Raw genomic sequence first — 10,198 nt, 5'->3', positions numbered from 1 at the left:
TTAATTCTCTCTTACTGTGGCTTTAAGCAGCTTGACATTTGAGTCTGGAAATTCTGCTAGAATGGTTGCATTAAAAATATTGCAAACTTTTTCCAAAAATTCATAGTCTGTACTGAATCTGAATTTATTTGCCCATAGTAGTATTGTTCCTGGCTTACAAAAATACACCATTGTTGCTAGCAGGGAGTCCAGAGCTGTGTGATGGTATACAACATCAGTTGCCAGTATGAAATCATAATGGTAAGTTGATACAGGGAAGTCTTCACTGAGGCCTTCTCCCCATACCAGTTTTCTCACTTCAGGTTTGTGCCTATTTATGTTCTGTGTATTTCTTGAAATATTATATGAGAGATTTTCAAGAACTTCAGGCACATCGGTAGCTGTAACGTAAGCTCCTAAAGAAAACGTGAATTTGTTTCAATTTGTAGGTATGAACAGTTGAACATATATATATATATATAAAAAAAAATCTTTATCTATGTGACTTCCCCCGCTTCCCCCTCACCAATTACTAGGGTAGTTACTTTATTAACAAAACAGTATTTTAGAGTAATTTTCTTTTTTAAAAAAGCAGTGACAAACTTCAACTGTTGCTTCATTGCCCTAAAGTGACAGTGGCAGATCTAGTTCATCTTTCACAAGAAATCCAAAAGTACGTACAAATTTACTAACCTAAGATACAGGCCACAATGGAAACCAAGCCTGTTCCAGCGCCAATTTCCAAAACTTTTTTGTCTTTGAGGTTGAATTGTTCTTGATTTGATTCCAGATACTGAGATAAAGCCAGTGCCTAAAACAGTTAACACATATCCATAAGAGGGTAACAGGTAAGTTGCACAAAAATTCATTAGATGTTTTTCTACAGGGAGTTCTTTTTAATACAACGAAAAACACTGAAGGCTGTAACATAATGTAATATGGAAAGAATTACCACGTGTCCTGTTTCTTATATATATATAAAAAAAAAATTTAAACACCTTATTTTTAGTTTTAGGTTTATGGGATATGGATTTGCTACACTCTTCTATACACTGTGAGTCCTCTGACAGCTTAAGATAGGCAGTGTTTAGATGTGAACCATACAGTTAGAACAGCAAAAAAGTGGTTTAACAATATGTAAAAAGTAATGTTCTAGTTTATCATCATAAATGTTATGGCTTATTATTGCTATCATAAAGTAGATTCAGGCTTCAGCACTGATTGCTTTGAAAACAGATTTTTTTCTTTGCTTTACTTTTTTTTTTTGCAAAGGAAATAATAAAAATTTGTTATTTATCAACTCAACACTTTGCTAATGGTATAAACTTTAAAAAAAACCAAACAAAACACAAACAAACAAAAACAACTGCACTGTATGGAAGTATTGCTTGTCAGACCTTTGTAAATATCATATCAATAGAACATAAATCAGCTGTTTATAAACAACATAAACTGATGCCAAAGAAACTAACTTCCCCCTTTTGCTTCTCTTCTTTAGAATTGTGTTACTGTTTTAACTCTTGTGCTTTTCATCATGCAACACTGGCACCCTGCTCTGGGAAAGCTGACAGCTAATGAATCACCAGTCCAATTTGTGCACCTCTTGATTTTCTTGGGAAGTTTTACCATCTGCACTCTGACACCTGATTAATGTGAGAACTGATGATCTGACATTTCAAAATAAGATACTGTTTCACCCAGGCATGCATTTTCTTTTTCTCTATTGTTTTGAAATTGTCTGCCATTTTCTGTGAGCTTTTTCAATAAATGTGGATCTGAAAATTTTTGAAATCCTAATTTTCATGTCATTATTAGTTGACCCTCTCTTCCCTCAAAGGCAGTTTTCTCAGTCCACATAAAATTCTGGTTTTAAGAGCAGGAGAAGCAAAGACTGAAGAACTGTTTGCAAGTATGGTTTTCCATACTGCAATGGAACTGTTCCAGCCTGTTCTTTAAAAGAAGCATATTTAATTGTTTTAAACTACTTAATCTCACAATTTTCTTTTTCAGCCTCCTTTTTGTAAGATTGTTTGCTTCCCAACAGTGACTGATTGGAAATACGGAAGAAGCTGAACGCTTCTTCCTGAGTTCCCTTTCTTCATTTTTTTTCAATATCTGCATCCAATTTACAAATACTTAGGTGCTACAGTTCTTCTGGCATGGACTGGCAAATCAGAGTAAGGCGGAGCTTTCTGCTGAAGTACTTCACAACTTCGTTCTGTGTAGGGAAACTTCTGCTGTCAGAAGTGTCATCTAAGAAAGCTTCCTTAATATTTGTGTGCCACTGTCATGGTTTACTCTTCTGTCGTGTCAAGCTTTGTGGGTGCCATATCACGTACTTACCCCCGGCCACACCACGGCTCCAAAGTGTTCTATGGACTCCTGAATGACAATCTGGTGGCCAACATATGTGTAGTGCTCTTTATCAAAGTAGTGGGAAACTCTAGGAACCCAGTTCTGTAGTATTTTAAGAGTTACTGGTGAATCTGTGAGAGAAGAGACACAATTTGTATTTTTATATGCAGGTGTTTATATGCAACTTGCTAAAAAGTATTTTGTGAAGATAGAATGTAGGCACATGGACTAGAAAAGTTGTCAGGCCATTGGCCTCGAGACTGATCGCTCTCCAGGTGTGGATGGCCTGGCTGGCCAGGGAGTGAAAGGAGCAATGGTCATCATCTGCCATTCTGAGTGTTTGCGTGGGCAATTTACAGATAGAAATGAGCCTTCTACAAAAATCCACTAATGCAAACGTATAACTCTGCTAATAACAGCTAGAAGACTTTCAGGACCATGTTAGATTGCATTTTGGGGTATGCCTTTGTTCATACTATGCCAAGAGTATGCCATGTAGGGGTGTACGCTGTAGTTTCCATTTGTGGGGCCAACAGATCTAGAACATTACGCTGCTTTTTACAAAAGAAGGATTTAGGATTTAACTCTTTACATTGAAGAAAACCTAGCTCTTAGTGGTTATTTTTTAACCATTCTTCCACAAAAGGAGGGTTGTGAGATACTCTACGTTGGCATACATGGTGCTGTTCAGCGAGTGTCAGTACTACAGTTGTGCTAGCATGTCTCATCATAGCGAGTAGGCTTGTAGGTGGTGAGATTTTTCAGGAGAGCTCTGCTGAACTGCTCCATCTGATCTCACTGAAAACAAGGACACTGTTCTGAATGACTGTACTGTTGGTGGAAGCCTGTTAGCAGGATATGCATCAATGATATAAAATTAACTGCACGGAAAAATTTTGCTCTGGCTTGCATGGATTTTAATTGATGCCTGTCTGGAGTCCTTGGTAGGTGTTTGAGCAGTTTAGCCTGTTGAAATTTGTAATACCACAGCTTCAACAGTGCCAGCCCAATTAATGTGTATCGTAATCATATCTCTGATTGTAATTGAGAAATAATTCTTAGATGTCTAAATAAAATCTGGAGACCTTTTTAAACATACCTCTTAATTATGGAGACAGTCCTTTTTGTAGATTTGGTCTGATAAATACAAACATAAGGGGAAATGTGGGGGGGGACGGGACAGGTCAAAAGGAAAAATGGCCTCTCTCCTACCTGAAGAGTGAGAAAAGTGAAAATATGAAATGCTAGCATGCTGTGGCAATTGCCATATTTAAATTGGATTAAACCTGAGTTGGATTGTGCTGTTGATGATGCACACTTGGAGCTGCAAGTGCAGTTTTCGGAGTCGTACTGCTCTTCACAGTTTTCTTCTTCCTCAGTTTGGCAGTCCATCACTCTTTGGGTTTTGCTGGGGAACGGTGGCTGCTGTGCAGTGATCATGGCAAAAGAGCTGAAACAGATGGGGGAAAATAACAATGTAAATGCTTGGGGGCACTCTCTTTGCAGGAGATATGACTGGAAGAAGACAGTGAATATGAGTTATGGTTGGACTGGATGATCTTAAAGGTCTTAAAGGTCTTTTCCAACCTAAACGATTCTATGATTGATTCCAATTTGGGTGGGCTTTGGTTTTGGGGTTTTTCAATGACAGGTTGAAGGGACAGAAAGCCATGATGAGAGGTGACATCCCCACTCCACTGGAAGTTGCTGCAAGCACTTTCTGGTAATGCGGTAATACTATCAGAGCTTTTATTTTATCATGTTTATCATATTATTTTATCATGTTTATTTTATCATTTATGCAAAATCTTAGCATTATGTCAGTAAATGGATGCCTCTAATCAGTATGAAAAGTAAGCTACTTGCATGGTACTCCTATCAGTTGAAGCAACAGTTGAGAAAGATGAACTGTCTTTTAATGTCTATGACTTCTTATCTGTGTAATTTACTGTTTCCCAAAGAACTTGGGACTTGGCATTCCTGCAATAAAACTGGTTAATTTGCTGCAGCCAATACTCTTGATTTTGTCTCCTTCTATACAGTTGCCTTCTCTTCTCTGCCTTTTCCTGCAGAACAGCTAATTGGATTACCCTGAAATGTAGTGAACTGCAGAGTATGCAGATTGAGGTCAGGAAATAATTGCAGTGAGAAGTTTGGATCGGTAAGCTCTTATGGGGAACTCTGTGTATTATGAGTGACTGCATCTTCAGCGGACAGGGCAGCACCCAACATAAGAAGGAACTGCTTGATACCAGCTAACAAGCAGTAAAAGCAGGAGTAGGACTGGATCTAAATTTGCCTGGGGATAAATATGCCAGTGAAACTTTTTGCTTAACTAGAGTTTTCTTCAGTTATAGCACCTATGTATATGCGTGTGTGTGTGTGTACATATATATGTGTGTATACACACACACACACCCATATATGTATAAAGAGAAAAAAAAAGGTTCATCTTGCTCTGGCCAGAGTCTGTACGAGTTCACCCTTCCCACATATTGTGATGGCTGGAGTATGCTACGTTTTTATCTATGATTGGACTTACTCTGCTCATTTTTGAGAATGCATACGTGTTCACTCTGTCCAGCTACATGCACTGCAGACAGTGTTGTATAATTCGGGTTGCATCATACTGTAGGCGGCTGTTCCTAGATATGCTGGTCAGAAGGGGGAGAGGTTTGGCAGCAATCAGGATGTTCAGCAATGCCTGCAGGTAGATTTTTAAGGAGCAGAGTGACTGCTGACTTGTGTGGGTGGTTTATTTGCATGCATGATATTGATACCATTGCAGTTTTACTGATACCTGATACATTCCTTATTGCTACTCTGTTTATTCACAAGGACAGGATTTGTGTTGTAGCTCCTCTAGCACTGCATTTGTTCAGTCGTGGTAGTGCTTTTAAACTCTTTCAGAAAAGAGAATGCTTTAAAGTAAATTGATTTCTGCAGATGGGGTTTTTATTATTACTATTTTCTATTCCTCAGAGGGCCTTCATCTAGCTAGTAACAAGTTCTGGCTATGCACCTTATGTGTATAATTTAAGATAAGATGATGGTAGGTAAGAGGCTGAAGATAATGCTGCAGTTACAGCATTCCCTGACACATGAGTGAATGCATCCACATTCACATTTCACATGTGAAACTGTGCCTCCTTAAAACAGCAATGGTTTTCGATGCAATCTCATGTAATCGAAAGTATACTTCCAGTTTTCAGCAGTGCCTCTTTTTCATATCTTGAGCTAGAATGAAATCTGTTCATGTTTTAATGTTTTAGGAAATCTCTGGGAAAATAATATATTAAGACTTGTGTAATTGGCAAGGTGTGTAATGAAAGAAAAGAATGTCAGAACTGGTGGTGGCTACAGCCAGAAAAGACTTACTTGAACAGCCAATTTTCCGAACGTTTCGTGTTTAAACATGCAAAGCACTACATTTTCAAAGTTTGGTTTTGTTTTGGGGGTTTTTTTGGTGTTTTGGTTGGGTTTTTTTTTTTATTTGGTAAGGCTCTTGTAGCAGGAAATCCGTACTACTTAAGTGAAAGGCCAGTCCTGAAATTCTAAAGTGGGGGAAACTTCACATTGTCCAGTACCCTTATATGTAAAAATCAGAAAAACTTTTTTTAATGAGTAAACTGTGTAACTTGTCAGTTTGGGTGGAAAGTGATCCTTCTCTATTTTTTTTTTTCCTTTACTTAGATAAGTTTTTACTGCAACAGGTCAAAGTTTCAGTTGCCTATGCGTAGCAATCCATACCACAAAGTAGCTTGGAAACAAGCTTAGTAAATATATATTTGTTGATCCACTGTTAAGTACTTGCAGTAAATACAGTTGCATCTCTGATTATGATACATATATACACCATATTATCACTCATTCAGTAGAAACTGATTTCTAAATTAAAATAGACGTGTTACATTAACTTTTCAAAATAAAAATCGCTATGCTTTCTTGTGCTTTGTCCTTTGAGCTCCTCTAAAAGAGGAGTCTGCTTAAATATTTACAGGCATGCTGTGTTGTTTTTATATAAATCCCTTCTTACAGTGATCAGGAGGTCTAGAAGATGCCTAGTGGTTACACTGGTACTGTGGGGAGACTGGTGTGGTCCTTAAGTCCATCAGTTGCTTGAGTTCTTAGATGGTAAACTGCGGGGATAAAGATTATGCACTTTGCATTTGTATGTCGCCTAACACACTGGGCTGGCTGGGGCTTCTAGATGCTATAATGATATCTTTTCATAGGTGTAGTTTTTGCAAAATAGAAAGGTAGTGTTGGGTTTTGGTTTGGGGTTTTTTTATATAGCTTACTGCCATAACTATATAATTATATATTTCATATACTGGAGTAAAAAGTAAGGCTTTTTTTAGCTGCAAACTACAGGACAGATTTAGTCTTATAATTTCAAGAATTCAAATATATTAGCATCTTGGTCTTAATGAGGCACAGCTTTATCATTTTAAATGACAAACTGTACCTGAAGACTACAGACACAAGTGAGTATTGAGTAAGCTGTTTGCAAATAGGTGGTGTTTGCATTATTACATACCCTATGTGTAATATGGTCAGGTTGCTGCTGTGCTTCTAGAATTGTAAATGCTGATGTTTCTTACTGTTGACATTCTTCTGATCCATATTTCACTGAAAGTGGTATATCTCTAAAAGCGTTTTGATTTAATATAATAATATTGCAACCAAAATCTGTTCCCTTAGAAAATGTTGACTCTTTCTGAGTGTTAGCATCTGATTTCTTTGCAAAATGATCCTGAAGGGAAATAATCATTGCATTCTGTGCTTTCCAAAGGTTTTAAACCCATATTGACTTCGCTAATAGTCTTAAAATGTTGTGAACAAAACAACTTAAAAATGACATTTGATGTCTTCAGAACCTAAGGAAGAAAGAATAATTCACAAAATTATATCTATTTGACAATGCCACATAAACTTAACAAGGTAATTAAACACTGAAGGGCAAATTGTAAGATGATGATAAACCTTAAGGTAACAGTTTATCCCCTGTGAGAATAAACTTTGTGCCTCTTAACTTCCCAAATCTATTGCTTGGAAAGAACTTTTCAAATCTAGCTATGTGTGCCCCTCAACCCGCCGCTCCCCCTCCCCCCCAAAAAAGTAGGTTAGTGAGCAGTACTGTGTCACTGGGTCTTCAGCTGTAAACACAACTCTGCTGAAACGTGTTTCTCTCACCTCTGCACAAATTACACAGCATAGTCTGTTTTAGTCTGAATGATTTGGGCAAAAGCCAATTCCATTTGCTCGTGGGAAATGCAGTTGCAGTGTGTTCTTTGTGAGATAGGGCTTAGCCATACATTCATACCATACACAAACATCAGTGTTTCAGAGCTCATGCAATTTTCTCATGCACTAAATAAAAAAAAAGTATTATAAAAAGATGAATATAAATGCTAGGAAATAAAAGAAATGTCAGTGCTAGGAACATCACCATAGTAAACTTATACAATATTTGCGTCCACAAGGTAAATGCGTCCAAATACTGAAAATCAGCAATGATAATCACTCCTTGCGACATAGTAGGGGTTAGGTAAGCTAGATTTCATTGGCTAACACAGCTGGCCTGAAATACAAAAATTCAGACAAACATATTTCCTTTGTTAGTTAGCAGAGAAGACAAAGGCACGTCGGACGAGGTTAGCTGGACAGCTCTGTGGTTACCTGCTGTGGCAGAGGGCGATGGAAGTTCCCTGTGGGCGGATGCACGCTCCAGAGGTTTTTATACAGGCATGCACCTGGAAGGAATAACTCTCTGCTCCGACCAGTCGGATTGCAGGCTATTTAGAGTAACATTACCAGGCAGCGCTTGAAGAACTTACTATGTTACACTAAACTCTTCCACATTTGCAGTAGAAAACGAAAATGCTCTTAGGCTTTGAAGTCCCAAGCGTACCAACCTTCAGAATTAAAATCTCTGCTTCCTTCCAGCCTCTTGTTCCGTTTATGCAGATTGTGTGCCCTGCGTTCACCTTACGGTCTGCAGTGCTGACCCAAACAAGCAACTTGGCGTGGGCAAACGAGCGCATAAATAACGTGTGTGGCCACTTGGCAGTAGCCCAAAGGCAGAGAAAAGTTCATGAGGCTCCTACTGCCGGGAAAAGGTCAAGTCTTCCTTGCCCCGCTGAGCCTCCGGGCTGGGGAAGCTCCAAGTACCCTCCCCTGCCCTGAGTCACGGAGAGTATGGGGAACTGACGGTCCTGAGGAATTAACAGCTTTCCCGTTGTCTTTGGTGCAGGTCGTGACCATAGGAAATACGGTATCTACTGAGAGTGCAAACATGAAAATCACGCTTTCACCAGAAAATCTTGCAGTTGCTTGTTTTAAAACAGATGGATATTACAGATGTTGGAGCTAAACCAAATATGTATTCCTTACATGTTTGAAGAATTTGAGAGTTTTATATGCATTTACCACTTTGCTGCCCTTCTGTCCTCCTTTCTCTTTCTTGGAAAAGATCCTGTAGAAAGAAATTCAACTAGAGGGTTGAAAAATTTAAAATGAACTTTGAAAGTCATAAAGCTAGAAAGCAACCCCTGGCTAATTAATGAACAACTGAAGATTGGCAATAGAAATAAGGGGGGGTGGGAGGCGGGGAATGTAGATTTTTAACTCAATTGATAGGCTTTTGCATCTTTGGATGAACAGCTTTTGAGTTCAGGTAATGCTCTCTTGAAGAGTGGCAAAGGAAAAAATGAGCCTTTTCTGTCACTGCAGCTGTGTATTTCACACATTAACCACTGCATGTCTCTAGTAGTGATGCCAAGTATAGGAAACACTTGGCTGTTCATTCAGATGCTCACCAGTTTCTTTCCTCTGAAATTTGATAGTTAAAAACACTTTTTTTTTTTAATACTTGGGACCTAGTATTAAGATATTAAGTTGATATTGTAAACATTGCATTTCACAGGCCCGCCTGACTTAACAAGTAGAGCAAATGAGCAGTCCCGAGCTAGGTCAGTAGCTGTTATTAGAAAGAAAAAAGCAGATATGCTGCTGTTGGAATGACTGCCATACCTTTTTTTAAAGACATGGTCTTTTTAGCAGGCACGTTCCTGCTGTCATATTTATTGTATTTGTCACCGGGGGTGAATGTAGCTCAGGCTGGTGCTGCTGTTCAAATTCTGCCCTAAGCTTTGGCAGTGGGATTGATGCTGAACAGAATTGTTTATTTTTTAAATCAAATCAGAGGAACTGGCTTACTCTGTATTGTGAAGGTTGGCAACTGTAGTGACAGTGTTACAGCTTATTTACAAATGACGTAGGCATGGCTTCATTTCTTGTTTATAAGGGATACAGGAAGCAACAATGATGTAGCTGTTACGGACATATATTTACTATATAGTTTCTATGAATACTTCTTGTGCTACAATCTGTCTCCAAGCATTTCTTGTTTAACATTGAAAATGAGTGTTGTCTGGAGGTGTAGCCCCATGGAATTAAAATTTCTCCAGACTTCTGTGAGTAGGCAGGCTGAGGTGAGTACAGCACCTCAGTTCTATGTGTAAAAGGGTGATTTTTCAGTTATTAACTCAACATCCTGTTCCACAAAGCTCTGAATTATGCAGTTGGCTTTTCTGTTTCTGTAAACACTCATGGGAATTTTGCCCTCTAGACCACTTGTGGAAGACAAAATACAACAGGCTGCCAAATGTGATGAAGTAAATCAAACTTCAGATATTTTTAGAATGTAGCTATTTTTAATGTGAGTTGTGTGGCTTTGGGTTTGGGGGTTTTAGGTTAAAAAAATTTTTAAGTTAATTCTTTAATTTTTTGTTTTTCTTTTAATAATCTGTTAATAGCAAGGAGGCAGTAAATGGTCAGGTTTACAATGTCCCATGGGGAG

The 10,198-nt window shown here is 38.3% G+C and overlaps 1 protein-coding gene across 1 annotated transcript; it reads right to left on the bottom strand.

Annotated features, from left to right (window-relative positions):
- METTL21C (methyltransferase 21C, AARS1 lysine) lies at positions 1 to 8,148 on the bottom strand. Its single transcript, XM_075714484.1, is given in 6 exon segments — positions 1 to 395; positions 673 to 790; positions 2,323 to 2,465; positions 3,621 to 3,784; positions 7,186 to 7,214; positions 8,017 to 8,148. Coding segments are annotated over 6 exon segments (981 nt in total).
- Positions 8,149 to 10,198: the final 2,050 nt, after the last annotated feature.

Source organism: Pelecanus crispus, chromosome 1 (assembly GCF_030463565.1).
Source record: "Pelecanus crispus isolate bPelCri1 chromosome 1, bPelCri1.pri, whole genome shotgun sequence".
Classification (NCBI taxonomy): domain Eukaryota; kingdom Metazoa; phylum Chordata; class Aves; order Pelecaniformes; family Pelecanidae; genus Pelecanus; species Pelecanus crispus.
The sequence above is the reverse complement of the archived record's forward strand: the minus strand, read 5'-3'. Positions and strand labels throughout refer to the sequence as shown.